Genomic DNA, 26661 nt, shown 5'->3' with positions numbered 1-26661 from the left:
AATGATTTTCTTATTAGTAATTATTATTATAAGTTAGGGTCCACTCACGTTTTTTGTTTTACGCCCCCTCAGGAGTTAGATTAGAGGCACACAATCCCAATGTCATGGTACATTCACATAGGTATATTCGAGTCTTCTCAGTGTATGACCATTCCCTTTGTTCATACATTTTTATTATAATTCTTTCATATTATTCTTAATTAGTTGTAAGCTCTGAACATGTTCCTGCATCATCATTTTCGTTCTAATTATATATTTTCTTTATAGGCACGTTTAAAATGGCTTCGTTACCCTCGGGTATGGGCCAGCACATGCCCATCCTAGTATTAGGGGAATATCGGGATCGAAGCATGTCATATAAACCGTCAATTTTATTTTTTTTCAACAATTAAATTGTTTATTTTTCATCTCAACTTATTCATTTTCTATATTATTCAATGATATATACCATAAGAAAAATTACACAAAAACTTCGTTTATGATTTTTTTTTCCTTATTGAAGCTTTTATTTGCAAGAGCTTTTTCTATAGAGACAAAAACACAGAATACATTCATATAACTCCACTAGTTTCGAATCATTTCAAGGAGATACAAAAACCCTAACTCCAACAAACCTAGCACAAAACAAGCAAACCCAAATTTTAAAATTCCAGTTGCACTCCCAATAGACTTGTTACTTAACCAAGCCAAAACTATAATTGACACCATCTATAAAAACTTCAAACTAAGTTTACATCCGTAAAATTATTTTCTGCAAGATTAGTCTCAAAATGCTAGCATTTCTGGAAGATTAATTTCAAAATTTTCCACTCTTTTGCATATCAATTTCAAAAATCCAACAATTCTGCAAGATCATTTTCAAAATTTTAAGTACTTCTGCAAAATCAGTTTCCAAATTCTAGCATTTCTACAAAATCAGTTTAAAAATTTCAGGAATTTTGCTAGAAGTTTCAAAATTCTAGCATTTTTACAAGATCAATTTCAAAATTTATATACCCAAATCATGAAAACCTCAAAAATGAAATAATTTCAAAAAAAAAAAAATTATATATATATATAAAAATAAAATCATATGTTCCAGTTGTTCTCATAAAAGAAATAAAAAACACTAGCAAATCTAGAAACCAGAGAAGAGAGAAAAGTACGAATAAGAAATAGGAGAGAGAGGTAGGAAGAAGGAAAGAGAATGTGAGAGAGGTAGGAAAAACGAGAAGAGAGAGGTAATTACCAAAGAAGAAAGAGGAGAGAGATCCATCTTTTTAACATATAGAGTAATTCTAGAAAAATTAAAATTGTAAACTAAATTATGTGTCATTAATAGAAAATGAACACGTTTATTAACGTTTAAATAATAATTCACTCATCAACTTCCATGTCATTTGATTTACAAAATTTAAAAAAACAGCCATGACATCACCTACCGCATGAATAAGATTTGTCCCTTTATACAATAAATAAAAAAAACGTTCTCTCCAGACAAGAAATCAATCTAATCCCTTCAAGTTGATCACAATTTTTTCTTTTCGTTCCTTTAACATACCTTGCATATAGCGGATTATCCATCATCATCCGTTCTAGACACCAAACGAGGCCATAAATGCAACTCTGAAATTGAAAAATCCTAGCAGTTTCAGTTAATAACCACAATTTCTCTTATTTCTTTAACGTTACAAAGGATTACAACTCTTTCAAGTTACACAAACACCCCGGTGTCTCCTCTACAAAAGGTGCCCTTGGCTGGTAAAAGCTGGGATGCTGATTCCCCCTCTCTGTACAAAACCCTATCAACTGAGACCATGCTGTATAACTGTAAAACTATGGTTCAAAGTAACTACCTGACAACAAGCGAAAAAAACGAACCCACACATCCTCAGTCTAGTTTTTCTCAGAGACCGATTAGTTTTGGCTATTGACAAGGACCTACAATCAATTGTTTCCCCTAAAATCGCCTCGTAGAAACAACCATGAAATCCAACCACACAGTTAAGTCTTCTTCTCACCAATGCAAACCAAGATGATGAACAGGGGAAAAATTCATTCCAACGCTGATGCTCAGGAAGGGTAATCATAAGCTGTACGAAAGTGAAGTCCGGATCCTATGTGTCCCGATGTGGGGAGTGCCCAACAGCAGATATTTGGACCCAGTACCTACAGCAGTCAAATATGACTTGAATGTAATCGATTTGTATAACAAAGTAAAAAAAATCCAAATTCTACCATAGGACTGAAAAAGTAGATTCAGATTGCACTGTTGGTACTTCAATTTGGATTGGTCACACTTCTGGCCTAGTAGATAATGATTCTAGTCTCTAGCTTTTAGGTTCAACAGAGTAGAGAAGCTATATAGGCTAAATATGATCCAAGTTGTCACTACAGAAACTAAAACTTTAAACCACAAAAACAATATTAATGAAGAGTCTGCATAGGTTTAACCACGAAATAAAAGTAAGCGGGAAAATACCGTTGTTAAATTTTCATAGGCACCGAGATCATATGGATGGGAATAGATTTGCCCTCCTTTCTCTGCAAGCCACATGGCTCTCACTCCTTCATAGTACTGCCAGAAAGAAAGAAAACGAAGTGCTATGAAATAGCGGTCCAGATATCTAAATCAGGTTTGCCACTAAAAAGAGAACAATGATATACAATTTGTTAATTCCTAATAACCTCAATTGTGGTCTTGTTTTGCAAAATGAGGTAGATATGCCAACCTAAAAGAACACTCAGTGCCACACATAAGGGAACTAGCAACAGCCCAGAAATGACCTGAAAATTGAAAAGAGAAAAATGATTAGTAAGCTGTCTCGTATCCAAGGCTCAAACATAAACCCAGCATGTAACCTTACATATGCAGTTCGAAAAGAGTCGCCAGTTTCCTGGTCATCTTTTTCGGGATCATAAGTTAGGCTACCCAAGAGCAAAACCTGAAAGTTTTAACCGTAGATCCAATGTTAAACATGATGAAATAAACAATGTGAGGGTAAACCCACCCCCTCCCCCTTAAAGTAGATAATATCGTTTATTCAAAAAAAAAAAAAAACATGATGAAATAAACAAAAGAAAGGAAAGAAAATAATATCTTAAACATTCACTATCTTTTCACTACAACAAGATTCAACTTCTATGGCTGCAAAACTAATGTATGATAGAAAAGAAAGAGGCATATTTTATATGCTAGAAAGGAAAGAAATTTCCCATCAGTCAATGCAAGCAATTACAGCAGTCAGGAAAAAAATGCCAATGTCCAGTTGGATTTAATAACATGATAACTTACCAGGGAATAGAGGCATGCTATTGCAGCATAAACAACAAAGATGAAGAAGACCTTATAGTTTGCATGGCCGACGCAATTATTAATCCATATGCAATGATGATCCTTTACAACCAAGAGGCAGCACATTAACACATTATCGAGGACATACAAGGCATCAAAGGATAACAAAGATAAAGCATACCATTCGCAATACACATCGTTTACATACACGACAATGATGTGCACGAGCTGGCTTATAGTGAGAACACTTTTGGCAATATCTTAAATCCCCTCCCTGCAAAACCATTCACCAAAAGTCATCTAAGATGCAAAGACTCCCACTTTCTATAATCTGTACTGCTGCAAGTAAAAACTACATGTATCTAAGAACTTTTACAATCTACGTTTACTTTTCTTTTCTAAATAACAAAATTAATAATAACTTTTGATAACCAACTGAGATGGAACCTTTATCCAACAAAATAGAAAGTAGGCAACAAAATTCCCAGGATCTTTCAACAAGATACAGAACGTAACCTTAAAATCTTAAGGAGTGAAATGCAAGGACAGTAAATTCTTATTAAAACATAATGCAATAACACTACTTTTTTTTAGAAAATTAGGAAAACCACCGTAACAACCAAGTTCTATAAGAAAACACTTCAAGAGCTCAATTGTAGGGGAGAAAAAACCGAACTATCACTTGTCATGTTCTAATTGGCTCTTAGTTGTGGTGCCCTTCTTTCATTGCAAAGCAAGAAGGATGTTTTTCTAAAATATTAGGTTTCAGGTGGTGTTCTCTAAACTGTAATCTTATCAAGAGCTTTTATGTGAAATTCCCTTTTGCAAAAGAAAGATATTATACCCAGAGGCCTATCCCCACCTAAACCCACCCCATCCCATGTCACCTTCGCTAATGCCTAAGGGCCTCGTTAGGTAAGTAGGATTGGATTGGAATCTATAACTGTCCAATTTCAAGGCAAATTGAAGGTAGAAGTGAATATTTTTCATTTGGAGGGGATTAGAAAAGGATAAGATGTGAAGAAAACTCATCCCTTCTAATCCTACCATTTTGGAGAGGATTGGAATGGATAAGTTGCCTTTATGAGTAATCCATCTACTATCCTCTAATTGGTCATCATTTTTTTCAATTATCCACTCGACATGCCTCAAGCTTAGGGAGTTGTCCATTCCAATTCCAATCCAATCCTACATACCAAACGAGCCCAAAGATTATTCATCATAAGAGTACAATCAGGCACAAGTACATGTGGCAGCACAAGTGCTCTAGCTTGAAAACGGCATACTATCTAGAACAAAATAACATTGAAGTTTGGATGTTTTGTTCAGCCAATTGAGAAATCACACCAAACCTCTTGATGTCCGCTAATGCTATTGTGGCCAAAGGAAATTGGAATTTTATGCAACAAACTGTGAGAGGTTAAAATTAAAAAATGAATATTGGAGGATAAAATGGGTTAGGGTTTCTAAATATAGATTTTCCATTTGATGCATGCACTCCATACAAAGATCACACCCCTTGAGTATAAGTGCTCGAGCATACTAGCAAACATGTGAACAAAGGAAAGTTGGCATTTCATGCAAAAACTAATTCATTAGGTGATGCAGCTAAGTCTGAATAACAAAATCAGGGAGGTCTAAATTTAGAGAGACGGTTAGTTTAATATAAATATGCCATTGATTTCGGTGCAGTACACAAAGATCATAGTCTCGAGTATCAACATTGGGGCATGCCGACAAACACGAGTTGGCCCCATTTAATTTATGTGAGGACATTGTTTATTTGTCAGGGCTACTGAACATTAAGATCCAACAGGAATGACAGAGGAAATTCAAGGGCAAGCAAACCCTATTGGATTGGTTTTGGTTCAGGCTTAATAGTTGAAGATTGATATAGGAGACTAAAGATCAGGATATGCAATTGTAATCTTGTTTCTGAACTTTCTTTTTTGGAAATAAAAACTGACGTAAGACTATGCCATTCAAAGACAGTAGAAACAACAAGTATCGGAAGTTGGAACCACATGTCCATGTTGGCTTAGCAATTAAAGCACTGCATTCACTGATTCATGGAAGGCAATATAATTAATGGCACTTCTTTATATTCGCAATGAACATTAGAAACCACGACATGGATGCACTGCAATCTACAGTATACCAATTTCCAAACTTTCAATATCCAAAACTCACGCAGTCCACCCTCGAGAACAAAGGGTGACACAAAGCGTGGAGCATACATGCCAAAGCTATCTACTTGCTCATAATCTACAAGTTCCTTGGCATATCGGGCAGCTTCATTACAAGTTTAAAAGTTCAAACTTTTTTACTGTTTCAGAAACAACGGTTCATCCACTGTATATCAAAAATATATCTTTCCTTTTAAATCCATCTTAATTGTTTTGATTCTATTGCGAAACCAAAAATACGTAACCAATGGTTACAAATTTTACTAAACCAGGATACAAAGTGACTCGAGGACGTTACACAAATTGCCTACTACAGTCTACAAATATGTTATTTTGCTGATTTCCCGACGACTCGAAATCAGCTCACATAAATTAAGCACCACTGCAGAACCTAAATTCTTATATTATTATCTCCTCCGTAGTTTCTACAATGTCTAACAAGTTAATCCAAACTAAAGCACACTGCTTTCGATTTCTGGCCAAAGATAAAAATACCCCTGATTTCCCAATCCATATTATTAACATAATTAATCAAATTCAAATAACAAATTCGAAATATATGCAGAAAATTGGCATCACCAAAATCACAAAATTCCAATTTTACAGAAATGAACAAGAGAAATTGGTTCCGCACAAACACGACGCAGTTTTGAGATTGGAAAAGGTACGAATTCGATACCTTGCGCTTGATCTCGTGGATAGGGTTACCCGAATCTTCGACGTCGGGCATGTACATGGATGGAACCCGACCCGGATCCCTGAAGACGGAGACGAAGTAATTGAATACGCACATGACGGCCACGCCGGTGAAAACAACGGCGTTTATCAAACCTGGCGACGACATGAGACCGAACCAGCGGTCTATGAAAATGAAGACTGTGGAGAAGTAAATGTATGCGATTGCCAAAACGACGACGGTCACGGGTAGAGAGAAGCCGAGGCTTCGCGTCATTGTTTCTGGAACGTTCTCCGGGGGTGGCGGACGGGGTGGCGGAGGCACCGGCGTCAAAACGACGGCGTCTCCCGGGGCGAAGGGGTGTGTCGTTTCAGCTGGCAGGATGCGAGGATTTGGATGTTGGTGACTCGGCGACCGGGTTTTGCAAATCTGAAGATAGTGCCGGTCGTTTCTGATTTTACGGTATTACCCTTCATATTGTACCTTTCTTACAAATGAGACCTTGTTTAATACGGAATTGAATCATAGGATCAATTGTTTTTCTTTTTTAGGTAAATAAATATTTTGTTAAACAAACAAACAAACACCAAGGGACCACACGGACGAGCCATTACCAAACCCAAAGGGGGATGGTTAAGCAACAAACTGAAAATTACAACACTAACAATGTTACTTATACAGAAATTTACTGATTTATTCTTGTTAAAACACATGCATTTATTTAAGAGTACAATACCATGTCCATAAAAATATCAATTATATCTTCACCTATAATAAAATATGTGAATTAGTAATAACAAGCAGCAGTACGACCATTTGACCCAAAAAATCTCACAATAATTGATCAGTCTCGCATAATACTCATGTATTTGCACCAAAATATTAGTACCCAATGAACAAAATAAAAAAATTGCATGAATCAAATAAATGTAGATGAGTGCTTCCACTAGTCACCCGCATGCACGTGAATAATTTTAGACCGTAAATACATGTGAATCTCATACTATAAGGCTCATATGTATCAACAATCAGAAGTCAATTAATCTAAGTTCCTACCATTATTCAATAGATATCGAACCAATATTTCAATATTTAACTAATGTGTTGGAGATGCATGAATGAAGTAGAAACTTGAGCTGAAACCAGTACATAATTGAGACAGATTGCTTAAAAAAGAAATATTGACATTCTATTACATTTGAATATTACAACTTTTGAAAGGCATTACAAATCAAAACCCAACCCAAATCTTTCACAGGGAAGGAAAAAGGAAACTACTACGTGCTAAAGCATAACCTCAAAGCCTGAAAACCCTTTTCCACTACGATCCCTTTTCTGGGGAGCAACTGGACAAAAAGAATGAAATGAAAACACAAGAAATCTATGAGCAAAACGTGAAATTAACACTTGGGAAGATCGGACGGTGGAGGAGGCAGCTTTTGGTTGCGTCTCTTTCCATCCAAGACCACCCAAGCCATCTTCAACCCCCAGCTGGTGTGCACTTCTAGGTGGCAATGCATGAACCAAACACCTATTTGCATCACCATATACAAAAAAAGAGACAAATCAGATTGCATAACCCTAATTCCATGCCAAATTTCTTCCCAAGTTAAAGATATTTGATATTTGTTGGAACAAATTATCAATCATAGGAGGATTAATCAGATTGCATAACCTTAATGTGACGGCTAATCATTTTGCTACGTTAGCACATTATTTAAACCTTTATGAACTCAAGTGACCAACCTAATAACCTTGTCAACAAAAAAAAAAAAAAAAAAACAAAAATCATAAGATAAGTAGGTTATGATGATACTGTGTCAATTTTATAGTGATGATAATTTATTCTATTTGCTCGGGATTTATAGTCTAACAGCATAACATGTTAGTTAATTGATAAAAAATGATTACCCGGATTATCGGCGAGGAACCGAATGGCAACCCAGCCACCAGCGGGGACACCGATGGTGTTCCTCTCTGCAGGATCAACCAGGTTGTATTTTTTAGGGTCATTTTTTGGATCAAAGTTTCCAGAGCCCAATCCCAGCACAAAGAAATTAAACCCATGTAGGTGAAGCGGGTGGCTCTCAGCCCCAATAATGCTAGTGTCCTGCAAAACCAACTCCACACTAGTGTTGAAAGGCAGCACCACCACCTTCGTCCCACTGCTCACGGCAATGTTGTTGGGTGGACTCCCTGTGTAGTTGAATTTGACTGCTGGGTTTGCTGGGAAATCTGTGGTGTACACACCCTTTGGTTGGTTGAAGAAATGAGCTTGCAGAAGAGCTGTATTGGGTTGGACAAATGTCACATTGTTAATGGCTGCTGCTAACCTAGTATTATTTGGGCCTTGGCATGTTTGTTTTTTTGAGCATGGGAGTATTCCCAACCCAACAGTGAAGAAGAAGCGCTTTTCCACAGTTTTTGGGACATTTGCTGCTGGGAATTTGGGACTAGCCAAGCTGAGAATTTTCTTGTTGTATTTCATGGAAAATAATGTGTCATTGAGCTTTGGAAGCACTGGTGTGAAAAGCTGCTTTTTATTGTTCTTGCTGTTGCTTGAGGAAGAAGAAATTTCATATTCCAGTAATCCTGTGGTTGTGGAGTTGTCGAAAGCAGCTGGGCCGGACACATATGGGCGAGCTGCCATGACAAATTTTGCATTTGGGGACTTAGGTTTTGTCAGCAGAAGCACATTTGTGGTCTGTCCTGGTGTGATCAGAACAGTTTGGGTTTTGAATGGCTTCACATAAACTGCATCTGCTTCGACTACAGTTAGGGTATGGTTGGCAATGCTGAAAAAAAGCTCGTTGTTGAGTGCAGCATTGATCAACCGCAGCAGATACGTCCTCCCCGGCTTCACCTTGAGCTTGTATGTATCTGCTTCAAATATATGGTACATTGTATACTGTATAATCCACAAGATTAATGCTCTATTTATGCATAAGGAATTGTTGATTACTTACCTTTGGTTGAGCAGTTGTACAGCGGGCCTGGAAGACCATTGATGGTATAGGCATCAGAGACATTTGGTCCCAAACCTATTTGTAAGGCTTGGTTGATTACTTTTTCTGTGTCTGCTTTCCACCATTCACCTGCATTTCAATACAAATTTCTTGGTTCGGAAATATTTTGTGTAGGACATTGAAGAGTACGTAGTGTGCATTGATACTGTGGAAAATGTATTGATAACATGTCGATACCTTTCATTGGCAACAATGTTATCGACACATTTTCGCTGGCGTAATGACAATTTATAATTAATTGATAAATTATATAATGTTCATTAATTACCAAAAATGATGGGAACTTCTTGGAAGGGTTGGGGGAAAGGGTAAGGCACATGTCTTTTAGGGAGGATGACTATAGGTCCATAGACAGTTGCCCTAAGCCAGGAGATGTGGGCATGCCAAAACAATGTGCCTCTTTGGCCTGTAATAGTGAAGTTGTAGACATAACTTTGCCCTGTCTGAATTGGGCACTGTGTGATATATGCAGGTCCATCTGCCCATCCACTCCTTAATTGCCTGATCCCATGCCTGCAAATTTCTCCAAATTTAAAGCATTATTATTTGAATTTTGAAAAATATTATGTGAAACTACCAAAGGTAACAAGTTCACAAGACAAGAATTTCGTACCAATGGAGTGTGACATTGTGCTGAACTTTATTCACCACCTTGATCACAAGCCTGTCACCTTCCCTTGCGATGATCCGAGGCCCCGGAAACTGCCCGTTGACAGTCACAATGCTCTTGGTTTGACAAAGCCTTGTGACACTTTGTGACTTGATCTGTGCAATGTAATAAACAGAGAAATGATTAAGTAATGGGTATTATTAAATATTATATAAATAGAACCGGTTTCAAACTTTTTAACAAACAATAAAACTAAGACACTAAACTTGAAATAAATGTATATAACCCACGGTTTAGTGGCACTTTATTGTTTGTTCATAAGTATCCATACGGTTCAATTGGAAAATGAAATGCAATCCATACATTAAAGTTGTAATGCCTGGTAACCCTAGCATGCTTTGCAAGTGCAGGCTCAGAAAACACACATATAAATGCACAAACTGCAAAGAAGATTGCCATTGAACTTGAACCCATCTCTCTGATCTCAATGATCACTCAATCTGCTGAAATTTTCAATTGCTGATGACTTTGAGTTGTAAGGATGCAAGAAAGATTAGGATAATGAGGCATTTTATAAGGACTTTTTTTAATCAATTAGGTAATAAAAAAAAAATCAGTGAGATTTCATTGCAGATACCTTCAGCAACAAATTACATGTTTAAAATCAGACCAGACTACGAGTAGAGCTGCTGGTCAAGTTTTACTTTAGAGTGCTGGTCAAGCCAGATAATTATGTTTATTAATTAATTAATTGTCTCCCTAACGGTCTCAATTGGTGTTACTGAAATGCCCCTTGCAGTTTACATTATAGTATTCGTTTATCAGCACTTTACATGGGTATTTAAGTCAAGTTAAAATTTGACTGTCGTTTTTGGTAGAATATAAAATAATGGATGGATTTGAGAAAATGGGGCGCAAATGGCATATTTGCTTGGTAGATTTCAACCTCCTACCGTTGATGCTTACCGATCAAGGCAAGAGTAGAGAAGGAAGGTGTTAACCAAAACCATCTTGTTGGCTGTCGTTTGTTATATACTTATCATAATGTACAATCCTAACAGCTTTGATGTTAATGGACTTTGTTATGCTCTTTACCCTTTCAAGTTTCAATGGCTCATTTTAGAAAATCCACATCTGATTGGCCACCAAGCCGACATTTCAAATTAATAGTCAGAAGGAGATTGAAGATGAGTTTGTTATGAGTATTTACCCGTTGCACCCGAAGTCTCGAGTTGAGTTTATCCCTTCCCAATTATCGCTTGTATAAGAAAAATAATGAAAGTTTACAACTCATTCATATGGTTATTATGATTGAACGAGTGTGGTTAGCAACTTGGCATAAACGGGTGATGGGATGAGTTTGACCAACACCTGATGGGATGACTGTGATTCGTGTGCGCTCGATGTTTGTAAGAAATTTCAAGCAAGATGAGGGTAATTTTTCCCTTTCTATTAGGGTTGGAATTCAAGCTGGTTGGATGATCAATTCAATCCTAACTTCTAATTTATCCTTTAGATTTAAATTTAGGGTTTGGTATCATTAATTTTGGAAAAGAATATAAATCCAGCCCAACCCAAGGTGCAAGAGTAGAGCCAAGAAGTTATACATTAGTGGACTATAATTTTTGGTTTTTTTATTTCATCTATCATGCGAGTGAGGTGGGATAATTTTCACCAGATGGATAACCTTCATAAGACTTAGGATAAGAAAAATCAATTACTTAAGTTTTGTAAGGGGCACTGTAGCCCACTATAACCTAAGGACTTACATGTAATGGGTTCAAATGCCATGTGGCATTTTCATTCAACCACTACAATGCCTCGAGGCACAGCCAGTACAAGAGAAGTCAAGCAATAAAGCTTGCCTAACAGGGGCAAGACAAGAATGAAATCAAACATAACCAGAATCAATAGAATGCCCATAGTTGACAGGACCATCAACAATGAAGTTTGCCTCTCCAAATGTGGCTAAATCGGGTGTTAAAAAAAGGTAAATTGTGGTTTGATCCCCGAAACTATCACCTCAGTTCAAATTGACCTTCTAAACTATTTTTTTTTTGGTAAATTAACCCTTTGAACTATTTAAAACTATTCAATTAACCCCTTGATGTTAGATTGCGGAATCAATTCCATCAATTTCAAGGGAAAATTAGTCATTGCATCATTAATTATTATTTGTCAGCTATAACCACTAATAAAATTTTGAACATGGGCATAAAATAATTCAAAATTATATATAGCATAATGAGAAAACATAAAAAACCAAGCGTTTACATAACGGACCATGTCACATTGTCATTACACATTATTTTGTTTTCACATGTTATGATTACATTGTTGGTTATAGTTGACAAGTAAGAATTGATGAAGGAAAGACTAATTTTCCTTTGAATTTGACGAAATAGTTGATGAAATCTACTAACAAGGGGTCAATTGGTTTATTTCAAATAGTTCAGGGGGTCAATTTCAACTGGAGCAATTATTCAAAGGGTTAAATGACAATTTACCCGCTAAAAAATTGGGAAGCTAAGAGGTGAATGTCTCAAAGAATAGTCTTGAGGAAGCCAAGAGATGATGAAGAAAGTTGAGATTCCACCATAAAACAATTGGTAATATATGGAGTAGCCCAACTACTTATAAGTACAGACATATGCCCTTCTTTACCCCAATAGGTGATGTTTGAATTCAAACGATATGACACATCTTAGTGGCTTCTAAATCATGGGCAAAGCTACATGGGGACAAGGAAGGGCTGACACGCCCCGATCCCGATATCTCTCAATGACTCGGATGGGCATGTGCTAGCCGACACCTTCGTTACCCTCGGGTGTTGGCCAACACGTGCCCATCCGGGTAATTGAGGGATATTGGGATCGGGTCGTGTCAAGAGCGGCCGCCCCTTTGGTTGTCGAAAATTGCCATTGAGAGTAAGGATTTCACCCCTATGGTCCTCTGAATTGCTGCTAAAATCTGATGTCCTACTTTGTTGTTTATGTGTTTTATGCTTAGGTAATTCTTTTGTGTTTTATTTTTTCTAAAATAGCCAGGTCAAAATGGGGTCGTTTGAGTTCTGGGATAAAAAAAACATAGAACGACATCGTTACGGAGGGCTACGGTAAGGTTGTCATTATTCAATAGTATGTTAAGTTGTTTGATAATATGGAGGAATTGGGTGTGAAGAGAAGTTTCAAATCCTATGACGCTCTATTTAAGGCCATATGCGCCATAGTTGGTATATAACGGCCAAGAGGTATTTTAATGCAATGTTGAGTGAGGGAATAGAGCCCAGTAGGCATACTCATAAATTATACGAGTCACTAGGTAATGCCTGCAAGGAGCTATTGTAGAAAGAATCGAGGGGAAGATACCTTGTATCTCTTCCATAAATGATGTTTGAGTCAAGAGGCAATGATAAAAAGCTAGATAATTTCACCATTCTCATTGCTCTGAAGGCATGTGCGAGGTTAAGGCACTCACATATGAAAAAATAATACATGGGTTTGTGAAGAAACATGACAATGTTGCTTTGAATATGTTTGTGGGTTATGCATTGATTGAATTGTATTCCAAATGTGGAGAAATGGGCGAGGTTGTGAAAGTTTTTGACGAGTTTTCACAACTGAATGTGTTTTTATGGAGTGCGATAAAAAGAAGGTGGAAGCTTCTACCCTTTTATATTTCGCCCTCCCCTCTGACAATTCATGGCTCCGCCATGTTCGAAATGATGATAAAAAATTAAGCAACTATCTTAAACAAAGGAAACTAGTATGCTTGCCAGAGAAAAAATTATTTATCACATTTTGTATTTCTCTTTGTGACCAGCAACACAATCGTACTGATTGCTTGCAGGAGAAGAAAAATTTGCCTATAACAGTTATATACACTCACTTTGTGACAAGCGAGACAAAACTAAACATGTTTTATGAGATATTTTCTCCGATTACAGCCTTGCAAGCTTCACCATTATCTTAAAGTAACATTGACTTAAATACGTAACTAAGTTATAAAAGAGATATATAAAATTTAGGCGCTCGTGTGTTGAAACTAAATTGCGAAATCCAATAGACAACCAGTGTAAATTGTGAATAATATATACATAACGTTCAGGGCGGTTGCAAATGTTATGCTGAATTGTTCGAGGGCAGGAACAGGACTCCTGTTGTTTCTTGCATGATTAGTCTCCAATTCTCCAAATTAATTGCTCCTGCGTCCTGTATGGCTCGTGAATCAGAAAATTGAAATCAGGAATAGGAATCCCATTATTGAGCAGGTAAGGGACCAAGTTAATTTCATGCGTAGAATAAAGCTATTTGCACGGGAAGATTGGGAAAAAAAAAATATCTACAATTAGAATGTCAGTATTTAAGCTTTGTTTGAGATACCGTCATAACTGAGAACGTCTGGGTTATAATAAAATTTCTCTCTTATTTTAACTATTTATAATGAGTCTTAATGAAGTACAACAGTTTGTATTACATTGTCGAACAAACCAATAATGGAATGACACGTAATCGTTCTCTCAACTAGCTATCGTGTAGTGAAGCCTTTCAGTATTAGACTTTTAACTTGGGAAGAAATATTTCTTTAAATTGCTTCCTTCTATTTCACTCCACAATTTGCTCAGCTATTCTTGAAATTGCAGAATAAGTTCCAATAATAGAGCACACCACCCCCACACTGATAATCATAATGCAAGTTGCAATCTGAAAATTAGAACAAGAAAACATTTGTGAAAACCCTTTTATTACAGAAGACTTCCAGTAATTAAATTGCAACTAATTACAATGATGGCTTGCTTCTTAATTACCTGCAACTTAGTTAATCTACCTCTGTGTAGCTTGAGATAACACATGCATGGGAAGACAACAGCCTGCAAAGGAACAAAAGAAAAAGTAAATTAATTTAACTCGTCGATAAACTGCATGCAATACTCTAGGGTTATGACTTATGCGCATATATAAGAAAGAAGATACTCACCACTAGCATTGCTACAAAGGATCCAATCAATGCCATCACAGAGCCTGCATTCCAATTCACAAAATGAATTTATATTAAGGGTAGTGCTTTTCACACACCTTTTTACACACCCTTATTAATTTTTATTCATTGATTTTCGTCGATCATCCCATCCGACCGCCAGAAATTGAGAGAGGTGTGTGAGTGGTAAAAATGGATATATGGATAGAACCACCCTATTTTAAAAGGAAATGCTATTATACAGTCTGATATGCTATGTCACTCGATTATCAATTAAAACTCAACAAGATTAACTTTGTTAGTAGTTGATATTCACAGTCCAACAACTTACCAAAGTATGGAAAATTCATTGCCACAACCAAAGTTGATAGAACTAGAAGTGTTCGAACGAAGATCGAAACTAAGTGAGATCCCATCCAAGCGTCGGGAAAGAGTTCCTCCAAACTCAAGGCCACTGGTGTCATCGTCAAGGCATACTTTGTCATTGGGATCACAACCTGTATAATCGAGAAAAAAAATGACATGGTGAAAATGTATTTCGAAACTAGGGCATAATTCGATAATTGGGATTCATATATGAAAAGGAACCAAGTTTCTTGAACCATACTGTTGTCCACACTGAAATTTTAGAAGCAACAAATTGTTTGGGCATGTTTAGAGTGAACTGAGAGTGGGTTGAGTCTCCAAACATCATAAAGCCACATACTGCTACGCCAGTGTATATGAAGAAGCAAAAAGTAATACTGCAGCACGAGATAAATATAAATTACTATGTCACACATTTTTGAAACCTTGAAAAATAAAATGTCAAGTCTTAAAAATAACGCCAATGGTGGTCACCTGGTTATTAGAACTGCCGAAAATTGCGATGGTTCCCTCATCGATGTGTAGATATTAGGGAAAACCGAATGGCCAGCGAAGCCGAAACCATATATTCCAATTGTGACAGAGATATCTGCAAGGTTTAGGGCTGATCCTTTGTGATGAAATCCAACTTGGTTCACCACACCCACCCACAGCAAGCAAAGGGCAACCAAGATTGAAGCAACTACTCCTCCAACTGAAAACATTGGTTCAATTGTACATTTTTTCTAGGGTTTAATTAGACGTCCAAAAACATAAAGAAAATTACAAGATAAGTTTACAAGAAATTATCAGATAAGTGATGAGAACATGAAACCTGAGAGGTAAGAGAGCAAACTAAGGTTTTGAAGCCATACTGTTGGAAGAATTACAAGGGTTGATGTGATGGCAAAGATTTGGTGGCAATCCAGATGGATACCAGCAAATGTCATATGTGTGTTTGGGAATGCTGATGCCAAGTTATCACTCATCATAGTCAAAAACTCTACACAAGCAGCCTACTAGAACACAAATAATCACCCTTTAATGCATAATATTGTAAGAAGGAATAATATATCTCATCTTTTAATAAAATGGAGAACAGTTCAAAAGCCACAGAGGTGCACTTACATATAGTTCTAGATACAATATTATCTGCATGACCAGAACCCTAGTGTTAGTTTTGCTTCAATGTTCAAACTTCAAACATAGAAAAGAAGGCTTGGTTGTAATTCACAATCTGACAAAATAAGCATTCATTGCAAAGTTGGACTTACAGATAGGAAAAAGCGGCCAGCTGACCCGAACGCTGCCTGGCCAATATCCGGGTAGGTTCGGAGTCCCGGACAGCTTTCTAAGCACCTCTTCAATAAAATTCCAGTATAGCAACAGATGACACCAAAAAATGCAAGCAGTATAAGGCTCAACCACCCTCCTTCCCTAATAGCATATGGGGTTGTAAGGAGCCCTATCCCACAAAGCACATTGATTCCTGCATAAATGACAAATAAGAAAAGTTCATTTTTCTTTTTAATACAAGCGGTAGTGTAGAGTGGGGTTGAACACAGGATATTGGTATAAATACTCCTAACCAACTGGGCTAGAATGCAGTTGCGAAATATGGAATTTCTCATCTAAATTAGCATGAAGTTTGATAGTTATTACCATTGATTACAGCCTGAGAAAAAGAACAGCATCGCTCTTGCGGTGGTGGCAACTCATTCAGGGAGGAGCATTTTGAGACGTAGGAAGAGTAAAGTTTGGCAGCTTGGGAAGGTGAGGGAGGAATTTCTTTGTCTAACCAATTTTGAGAGATTAGTAATCTAGTAGAACTGGAATCAGAATCAGATGATATTGAGTGCCTCTTGTCAAGGATAGAGAAATTAGATGTAATACTAGAAGCTCGTAAAAACACGAAGGAAGGTGGTGTCACACTTGTGTACATATCGATCGATTGCCTGCGCAGATGCAATAACGAATTGTTATCAAGAGTTTACATGTGAAAAGCCCTAAGAAAAATTGTTGGTACCTTCATTTGTTTGTAGTTTTTCTTTTGTAACTTTTATTTGACGATACAACAAATTTTCATTAACGAGTGAGATCAATCCATGCTATGACGTTTTCCATTAAACTATCTATTATTAGGCTCTATTTTATTTGTTAAATTAAAAGGAATTGAACGTAAATTCAATCGTAATCCTAACTCATTGTCTCATCTTTTCTCACTAGCTACTAGAGTAAATTCCAGACTTTTTATTTGTCATCTTACGGTCATGACCTTGAATCCAAAATTCCTATTTATTTTGCAAGTGCGCCTTGTAACACAAGTCGTTAAAATGTTTCAAATTCCCCTCTCTAATATCCCTGGTAAAAAAAAAAAAAAAATCCTAATAGTTTTGTTCCCGTCAATAATTAATTCTATCCTTAAACATTTCTTAATTCTAAAATTTAGTCACAAACTAACCAAATATAGTAAAATACTGGTCATGAATCAATAATTATTTTCTTATTTAATCAAGAAGAAGCGATCCATACCTAGAACTCATCTGATATTAAAAAATACACTAAACAAAAAGCTTGTTGATAAATTAATTCACATCTGAATTCGTGATATAATTTTACAATTTCACAGCATAAAAATCTTCTAAAATGTTATTAATCATGTTATAATCTGTGAAGGAATTACCTGTAGCTTTGAGGCCATGCATTAGTATTAATGTCAATGGAGTTCTGTGATAAGTTTGGTGTGGGAACTCTGATGATATCGGATTCGGAGTCGGTTTCATACTGCTCACACCCCCGGTGTGCCTGGTTTTCTTCATCCTCGGTGTGAAAGTGATCGTCCCCGCGATCGGGACCGAGATCCTCGTCCATCTTCGTCCCACTCATCATGATATATCAAGCACTCTTTTGTCCGTGATTACCCTTAATCAAGCACAATTAAAATTTTAATTAAGACACAATGTTTACGAGCATCTTGGTCTTATCGTCACGGACTAAGAAAATTAGAAAACCTAATCAGGATTAGAGCAGAATAAAAGAAAGGAAGAAGAAGAAGATTAGCACTTAACTGGTTGTGTCAGATGGGGAATTTGGTTTCACCATCTACGTATGAGTCCTACGTTTTAGGAGATGACAGCGTGCATGTTGCTGTATGTGTGTGTGTGGCTATTAGACTCTTTCGTGAATCAAGACGTACGCGAGTCGGTCGATTATTTCGCTCTCGTTCTTTCAGCTGGACTCTCGTTCCGAACTTCAGGCTGTGTTTTGGTAATGAAAGATTTTGGATGCGGTCTCTAGTTATGAATATTCTTTGATTAAAATCTTGTTGTTTTTCAATTTTTTATAATTAATGTGATAATTTATTTCTATGTATGTTACTAATTTTTTAAATTAAAAATTAAAATTTATAGTTGTTTATATTAATGATATTTTAAATAAAAAACCATAATTTGTGGGATTAAAAAAATTAAAATATAAATATACTATTGTGTGTGTGTAAACATGGATACATTCATCAAAATTAACCAAAAAAATTATTGTATCAAAACATGGGTTCATTCTTCAAAATCAAAAAAAAAAAAAAAAAAAAAAAACGTATTAGCCTTAATAACATTAGTAAATTTGTCTAATTAAACTTATCATGGATACATTCTCAATTCAAAGAAAAAAGAATGTACCCATATAAGTTTAAAAATGGATTAGAAAAAAAAAATTGAATAGATTTTATATAAAAAAATATATATTGGTACATTTTACATATAACAAATTGGTATATTTAAGAACGAGTAAATTTTAAGATTAAAATTTGAAAAAAATTACATGAATGGGTAAATATAAGATTAAAAAATTGAAAAAAGCTAATGGGTACAAACTTATTTTAATTTTATTTATTTATTTTGGAAATGTTTTGAATTGAAAATTAGTTAGGAGTTTAATAAAGGTGTGAGTATTAAAATTCTAAACCAATTATTAATTTTTATTTTAAAAAATTATGTAACTGACATGTATATTCATTATTACATTAATGCTAGGAACTTAGATCAAAATTTGAAAACTAATAAGGTTTCAATCAATGAACATTAGTAACTAGGAGCCGGATACTAATTTTTCCTTTAGTAATACTAATCAAATTTGGTTTGTCATATACTCCATATTCGTGTAACGAATTTATTGTTAATACACAAATTTATTGCTAATATTTTTGCACGAAATTACAGTATTGTCTATGATTTTATGTGAGACCCGTCTGTAATTTTCCATGTAATTTGCACCCCGAGTGTGTAAAATGATGTTTATGTCCTTTTTGGCAAAAGTGAAACTTGACGTGGATGTAGTTATTTGGCTTTTAAATTATTTTTCTCATTATCGTAATTAAATAGCACTCTTTGTTACGAATGCGTGAGCGCGAGTTAGATCTGAATCGGAGTTGTAACGAAAAAGTTACGTTTAGTTAAAGTGCATTAATAACGGGTAGATTTGAACACGCTTGTGCTAATTATTAAGTGTTGGAAACACTATTTTAGATAGGGTGAGTTAGATTTTACAGATTTTATGTACATTTTATATTGTAAAAATTTTATCCCTCCCCTCTTTAAAGATCTATCCCGTGACTTGCTCTACCTTACCCACCAATCAACTTTATTCCCATATTTTCTCCCCCAATTAGACACACACACACACTCTCTCTTTTCTTCTTCTTCTTCTTCTTCTCTCCCTCACCCGTCACTATCTTCTCTGCAACAACCTTACACCACAAAAAAACTTCACAGATCGAACCTTAAACCACCACCATTAAACTCCTCTCATCCCCACGAGTCCATTCATACAAACCGCTCTTAAAATGGACGAGTTTTGCGCTTCTAACTCGGAGCAACTCAGAGCTCCGACTCAGGTGGAGGTTCCCTGTCAATTTCTAGCTTGTGTTACAAGGTTTTGGGAGATTTGGAGGCCACTACACAACTCCCCGTGACCACTAACCTAAGTTGGGAGATTTACAAGGTCATGGCATGTTCACATACATTATACATGCTCATCATACATGCTTGCACCGATTTAGTACTCGCCCGGGCTAGGGCCAGTGTCATATCCCAGCCCGGGGCGGATCACTTCCAGGGCCCGCTCCACCACCGTAGCACGATATTGTCTGTTTTGGGCTTACCATTCCCTCACAGTTTTGTTTTTGGGAACTCACAAGCAATTTCCCAGTGGGTCACCCATCATAGGATTGCTCTAGCCCCCTTCTCGCTTAACTTCGGAGTTCCTACGGAACCAAAAGCCAGCTGTGAGCTCCCAAAAGGCCTTGTGCTAGGTAGGGATGAGAATATACATATAAGGATCACTTCCCTGGGCGATGTGGGATGCCACAGCCAGGCTTCACGTGTATGTTCACATCGCACCGCACGTTCACCTTAGATTCATTGTAGGTGCCAATCTTGTCGTACAGGTTGCAATAGGCAACTCTGACTCGTATGTGATGCGCCTAGAGCTAGTCTTCATGTGATTGTAATACTAGAGCATATATTATGATTACACCCAGTCATGTTCATGGTGGAACTTATCTGCATGAGATCATGTATTAGCATAGGTTGATGAGCACCCGATTTTATTATGCTACTGTTGAGATATTGTGATTTGGCGTATTGCTGGATTTATTGTCGATTTACATTTGATTTCATACTTATACATAATATGATTTTCTCGAAACTATACAAGTTTTATGGCGAGGGGTTAGTCTGTTCAAAAAATAATAAATGTGTTTTATAAACCTTTGTTTTTGCCCACTCACCCTTTTGTTTTTCGTCCCTCCATGTCCTAGTTAGATGATTACTTCGTGGCGTATAAGGAATATCCGGCGATTCTGACATACCCCTAAATAAATGTAGGAGCTCTTCCTGTTGTGTAATAAGCACTTTAACTAGTTTCGACTACACACTTTTATGTCATCTATGCTCTGAACACTTGTGTTTTATAGGTTCTTCACACTACTGCGCACTCGCTACTTTAGATTAAATAAATGTTAGCTTTGGTTTTAAATTCATCCATATTTTTATGCTTCACTTTCCTTTTTGGTTACATCACCTTCGGATGACAGCCAGCATGCCTCGACTTCAGTCGGGGTGTGTCATTTTATTTGTTAATATTTATTATTGAATTTTAAATAAAGGACCAAATCGTCGTTTCACTTCCATGATTTTATTTTTTAATGTTTTTATTGAATTGTAAATAAAGGATCGGGTCGTTTTTCACTCTCTTTTTATTCACAAAGAGCATTTTGCTTTGTCCCCCTATCAGATATGCATTTAAGATGGGAAGTGTTATTGGCACTCAAAAAATCTTATTTTACACTCCTCATAAGTGTAATTTTCTTTCCTAATATAGAAAGTTTGGAGAGTAGAATAAATTTTTTGGAGTGCTAACAACAATTCCCTTTAAGATTCATATCCATATTTATTCCTGAACAAAATTAAGGATTGAAAAGTCGGGAGAAAATAAGAGAATGAATTTGGGGTGGGTGGGGTGGACGGAAGAGAGAGAAGATGGAGGGGGATGACAAAGTTAGAAAGGGGTGAGTGACTAAGAGACAAAATGGGGATGTTTGATGCATTTCTCATTTTAAGTTTTTTTTTTTTTTTTTCCTCTTCGTTTTGTTCTTTGACTACAAAGAATATGTAAGAGGATTAATTTGTAACAGAGCCTTTGAAGTCTTTTTACATAAGGTTAAATTGGATATTAAAATTTGTTAAATAAAAAATGTGTTAATAAAATTTTCATTAAAAAGTGGATTGGGAAACAAGACTATGGGGTGGGTATATCAACACTTTGCTTATAGGTGGTATAGATTATAGATTATTGATAACATGTCAGTATGTGATATCAACACCATCTTAAGAACATAACAACAATTTGTTCTCTAATAAAAATGTGAAGGATGCAATCCCCTTTCTTGTACGATATTGTCATTAAGTGATAACATGTTGATACATTTTGTTGGCTATGATGATATATCAACACAATATCGAGAACACATCAACAATCCATTTTATAAGCGGACTATATATCTAACAGCCAACGTATATGGCATGTTGATAATTAACGAAAAGTTTTATGCTACAATGTTGAAGAGAAATCTTGTTTATAAGCTTTGACAGCAGGTGAGATTCAAGTTACAAAACAGAGAAGGTTGTGACGGAAGGGGCATAGAGAAATCTATCTTTTGTCGACTTGGTTGAGCTTGCCAAGGCCATTGCAACGAACACAGACGATCTGAGCCTCGTCCTTCCTCGCTGCATTTGCTCTCAAAGTTGCCCCTCCCTTCCGAACGAAACCTGCCCCATCGCATTCGGGACACCTAAAAAATCAACACGGCAAGCACAATTCAAGCTTCCATATTTAGGGTTTTGAATAACCATAAAAATAGAATCATGCTTAGCAAACAAGGAAACCAATGAAATGCAAGAGTGTTCATAAGTAATTACAGGTCCTTCCTGGAGAAGAGGATTGGAAATGCAGTGCCAAGCAAAGCAACGGCAGCAGCACCGGCAATCAGGTAGGGCGTTCCATCAGCTGATACATCTCCAATGGCAGCAACCACCGTCAACGATTTCTTCTTTTCAGAGTGCATTCTGAAGAGGGAGGGGCTCCGGACAACCACTGCCGCCGACTGTTTCAGCGGCTGTGCAGAAATCATCGTCAGAGGTGAAGACATTGATCCCATCTCGGAGGTAATTTGGTAATTTGAGTTTCTTAGGGTGGAAGAGCAAAGGTTCTGGTTTGGGTTCAGGGTCTATGGATATTGCTTAAATTTAAATGGATAGGGCCACGTCAGCACAACTCAAAGATATCTGTGGCTTTAGAGATAAGGCTGGGTCCACGCCATTGACGCCAACTTCAATGATTCAATAGAAAGCAAACAAGTTAAGTGCATTTATCCGCATAGGACGTCCTGAGTTCGAATCTCACCCCCAAATACCGTCTGTAGAAAAAGAAAAATAACAGAGGTCCACGGGCGCCTTACTCTTCTCCTTTTCCTCAATCTTGTGGAGGCCTAGTCCGAGCGGACGTCCACCAACTCGTGGTTGGAAGTAAACGAATTGTTGGGAGATTCTGTGGCTTGTGAAAGCAATGAAGTAAAACCTTGCCGACAGGCTGTGGCAGCGATTGAAAGGCAGCACTCTGGGCAGTGGCACGTTAAGAGCCAGGGGGTGCAATGCTGTGGATGAGCAGGACCCTCAGCAATGAGGGCGATGGCACGAGACTAGCATTGCTATGGCTCAGCATCTAATGTCCACATGGTCAACTATACATTCCATGGAAGCGCAGAGGTTTTTTAGTGGAACCCGTTGTGCACAATCATGTGTCTTATCTCGTTGAAACGGAAAACGGAAAACATTCTCCACCTCATGAGATAGATACTTGGCTGTTACACATAAAGGTTTGGTATTGCATATTGCATACCAAGAAACTTGCTCAAAAAAGAATGGTCAAGGAGAAATACTTCTTTTACAAGCTAACAGATTAGACCACATAAATGTCTCCTCGCTATAGCCTATAGCGGTAACCTAATTCATGTTTGTAGGTTGGGAATGAAATCTTTGGTAGCATCAAGGATCTTTAGCTAGGATGATATTAATACTACCTTTGTTAGTTGTTTAGGACTCAGACTGGAATGGATAAACCGCTACGTTCATAGGAGAAATGATAACATTGTGTCCAACCTGAAGGCAGAAGAATTACTCAATAAGGAAACTTATCGATTCCAATCCCCGCAGAATAGCACGATTTGAGGGACTAAGTTTCCTTCATGCTCTAATCCCCTCATAATGAAAAAAACATTCACCTCTACCTTCAATACATTACGCCTAGGCACCAAACGAGCCCTTGAACACATCAAATCCATGCTACATAACACATTAGGAGCAAACTCACACCCCTAAATCCTTCCTGGTTTTCAATGAACTGGTACCTAGTCATCTAGAATCATGGTGGCAATGGTTGAAATTGAGTTTTTTATATGGATTTGCAATTTATGAGTGATTACGATCGCCTCATTTCCAACTGGAATAAGAATTGGAACATACAAATCTCAGAAGTTAGGAAATTAGTCACAATCTACGAGGGATGAATATAAACGATAAAGAGCATTTTAGAACAACCGAAACTGAGAGACCGCATCTCAAATCAAATCTTGCACGAATGTAAAAATACAACTCAACAGCATACAAGAAGTGAACCAGTAATCAATTTCAACTAAAACCAGAACAATCCTATAACAATGCTAAAGTACAACAATAAAAAATAAAAACAGCCATCAGCTTCTAGGTTAATTCACTGCAAATCAGCAACAAGCAAGGGCCAAAAATCCTAACAGTAATACAAACAATAGCACAAAGCCTAGTACCTCGGTTAACTAACTTTCGAATGCAATGCCGACCGGCCACTCTAACCCTTTGGCTTTACTTACCCTCCTCCTCCTCCTCCTCCTCTTCTTCCTCTTCCCCAAATGGGTGGAAACTAATTCCCTCTGTACCAATTCAAAAATTACATCTCTTCGACGGAGCCCCAATTGAGAGACTCTTCAATTCCCTGTCATGTATTGCTATTTACACCAAACAAATAACAAATGTACAAACTTTGCCTTCCTTAACAAGGACATTAGCACAACGTAATCAAAAATAGAAGAACCCGAAATGACACAACACTAAACCTCAATCAGTTGTCTTCCAAAGCCCAACGCTGGCTCCTCCTCCGTGATGGTCTACTGAACACATTGCCAGACCGACTTCTCGAGCTTCTCAGCCTGCCGAAAAAAGAGAAGAGATTGCGAAAGGCCTGACCGAACCCCCCACTCTCTCTAGCCCTTCTCCTAGAAGCCCATGAAATCCTCCTAGGAGCACCGGCCGTATTGAACCCACCATCCATCTCGGTGTAAACAACTGGAAGCTCGCGCTCCGCGGCTCTTCTGCCTCCGGTAAACCTCCCCACAGCGAATCCGCCACCGGGCAATCTCCAGATAGTCAACCCCACTGTCTCCTCTTCTCCAACCACGCCATTGTTCTCTGGCGAAGCCATGCCACTGCCACGCGGGCCTCTCACATCGGTGGGGAGCTGGTACCGGCAAACCGGGCACGAATTGCGGATCGAAAGCCATGGGAAGATACAATCTGAGTGGTAGATGTGCTTACACGGCATCTCCCGCGCTTCAGAGTCGAGCTCGAAAGCCTCTTTGCAAACGGCGCAGTGCAACTCCGTCGAGACATGGCTGTCGGCGATTTTGATGACGGGCATCGACTCAATCGCGGCTTTGGACGCCGGAGGGTGGTCGAGCCGCGCAACACCGTTTTCCAATTGTGTCAACTGGTGGAGCAACCGGTCGAAACCCGAACCCATTAAGATATCCGACATCGACGACGGCAGCGGGCGGAGACCCATCCCAGCTCCATCGTCATAGAACAGCTCGAAACTTCCCGGGTCGGATTCTGTGTCGGGTGGGCCCCGGAGAACGATGACCGGGTTAAACGGGGACCGATCGCGGCCGCTTCTCTGATTCCGGTGAAGTATAGGCGGGCTCGGACTCTGCGAAGCCGGGGCGCTGTCAAGGAACATCGCGGCGGTGGGAAACGGGTGGTGGACCGGAGACGATCGGGTCGGGGTCGGGATCTCTTCAATAAACCCAGCTCCGCAATCGGGGCAGAGGATCGAATCTTGGGTCCGAACCCTAACATGAATCGACCGGTTACACGTGTAGCACCAGTAGGACGATGCGGCCATGGAAGCCATATGAAGGTATCGGAAACCCTAGAAATTGCAGAGAAAGAGGGAAAGATGCTTTCTTTCTTCCGTTTTCGAAATTGGGAAAAGTTTGAATCTTTGTTGAAGTATAATCGAAGCTCCGCGACCCAGATGAATGTAATTGAAATCTCGGAAGCTCAGATCGTCGAGTGGGATTGGAGGCCCAGTGAACCAAGAGCAAAGAGGAGAGAGAGATGTAGAGAGAGAGGAGGGTGAAAAATGAGAATAAAAAGGTTTTGAAGTGGGCAAAGCGAAGGGTAGCGCGTTGTACGATAAAGCGTGGTAGTTACGCTGTACATTCGCCAAAGCGATGTAATGAAATGAAATCACTTAAGAAAAATAAAAGATGAAAGGAATTAACTACATGTATACCCCTGACTATTAGTGCTTGTTCTATTTTGGTCTTCAAAATTTTAAAATGCTCTCAAAATTAGGATTTTCTATAGATTCTTCACTATCTCATGTTTTTAGCACAGTTCCCGCTGTAACACTATAAAATATTGTGTAAAAAACATGAGATGTAGTAAAATTTATGAAGATCCTCACTTTAAAAAAATCTCCTTAGCGTTTCTCAAATTTTAATTGTTCCACCGATGTCATACTACAAGCGATAATGACTAGTGAGGGTGAGGAGAATATTGTTTCGATTATAAGGACAACTCTAAATTAGACCAATTAAACTGATTTGGTTGGTTTTGTTCGTTTTAAGAATAAATGCTTACCCAATGATTAGGTCATGTGTTGTATGAATTGAATTTTGGTTATAACAGATGGGTTAA

The 26661-nt window shown here is 37.7% G+C and overlaps 5 protein-coding genes across 7 annotated transcripts; all 5 read right to left on the bottom strand.

The window, feature by feature from the left end:
* Positions 1-1628: 1628 nt before the first annotated feature.
* Positions 1629-6582, bottom strand: LOC137745695 (DHHC-type zinc finger family protein). Of its 3 annotated transcripts, none has more exons than XM_068485693.2 (7): positions 6140-6566; positions 3456-3548; positions 3275-3376; positions 2847-2924; positions 2668-2766; positions 2462-2557; positions 1629-2148 (listed from the first exon to the last, which is right to left on the bottom strand). In XM_068485693.2, exons 1-7 carry the CDS (start codon positions 6410-6412, stop codon positions 2053-2055), a joined length of 837 nt encoding a protein of 278 aa, XP_068341794.1. In that variant the 5' UTR covers positions 6413-6566; the 3' UTR covers positions 1629-2052. The 3 variants fall into 3 exon arrangements, 2 of the variants coding, with proteins under 2 accessions (XP_068341794.1, XP_088536829.1); XR_015953805.1 differs by having other exon boundaries at positions 2132-2148; positions 2712-2766; positions 6140-6582; XM_088680703.1 differs by lacking the exon at positions 3275-3376 and having other exon boundaries at positions 6140-6568.
* A 721-nt stretch (positions 6583-7303) lies between these two features.
* Positions 7304-10317, bottom strand: LOC137745944 (laccase-17-like). Its single transcript, XM_068485977.2, has 6 exons — positions 10136-10317; positions 9776-9927; positions 9431-9675; positions 9103-9231; positions 8048-9016; positions 7304-7667 (listed from the first exon to the last, which is right to left on the bottom strand). Exons 1-6 carry the CDS (start codon positions 10244-10246, stop codon positions 7537-7539), a joined length of 1737 nt encoding a protein of 578 aa, XP_068342078.1. The 5' UTR covers positions 10247-10317; the 3' UTR covers positions 7304-7536.
* Positions 10318-14282: 3965 nt separating this feature from the next.
* On the bottom strand, positions 14283-18091 carry LOC137744147 (amino acid transporter AVT1E-like). Its single transcript, XM_068484017.2, has 11 exons — positions 17778-18091; positions 16757-17049; positions 16369-16583; positions 16223-16246; positions 15930-16110; positions 15590-15809; positions 15357-15492; positions 15081-15246; positions 14750-14793; positions 14580-14642; positions 14283-14475 (listed from the first exon to the last, which is right to left on the bottom strand). The coding sequence occupies exons 1-11, from the start codon at positions 17981-17983 to the stop codon at positions 14377-14379; spliced, it is 1647 nt and encodes a 548-aa protein (XP_068340118.1). The 5' UTR covers positions 17984-18091; the 3' UTR covers positions 14283-14376.
* Positions 18092-22033: 3942 nt separating this feature from the next.
* Positions 22034-24200, bottom strand: LOC137745008 (uncharacterized). Its single transcript, XM_068484853.2, has 2 exons — positions 22570-24200; positions 22034-22442 (listed from the first exon to the last, which is right to left on the bottom strand). Exons 1-2 carry the CDS (start codon positions 22806-22808, stop codon positions 22301-22303), a joined length of 381 nt encoding a protein of 126 aa, XP_068340954.1. The 5' UTR covers positions 22809-24200; the 3' UTR covers positions 22034-22300.
* Positions 24201-24234: 34 nt separating this feature from the next.
* LOC137745557 (putative E3 ubiquitin-protein ligase RHC2A) lies at positions 24235-26185 on the bottom strand. Its single transcript, XM_068485519.2, has one exon. The coding sequence runs from the start codon at positions 25868-25870 to the stop codon at positions 24803-24805; it is 1068 nt and encodes a 355-aa protein (XP_068341620.2). The 5' UTR covers positions 25871-26185; the 3' UTR covers positions 24235-24802.
* Positions 26186-26661: the final 476 nt, after the last annotated feature.

The sequence above is a fragment of the Pyrus communis genome, chromosome 12 (assembly GCF_041283825.1).
Source record: "Pyrus communis isolate YQ-2024b chromosome 12, ASM4128382v1, whole genome shotgun sequence".
Taxonomy (NCBI): Eukaryota; Viridiplantae; Streptophyta; class Magnoliopsida; order Rosales; family Rosaceae; genus Pyrus; species Pyrus communis.
Note: the sequence above shows the minus strand (reverse complement) of the source record. Positions and strands in the feature narration are given on the sequence as shown.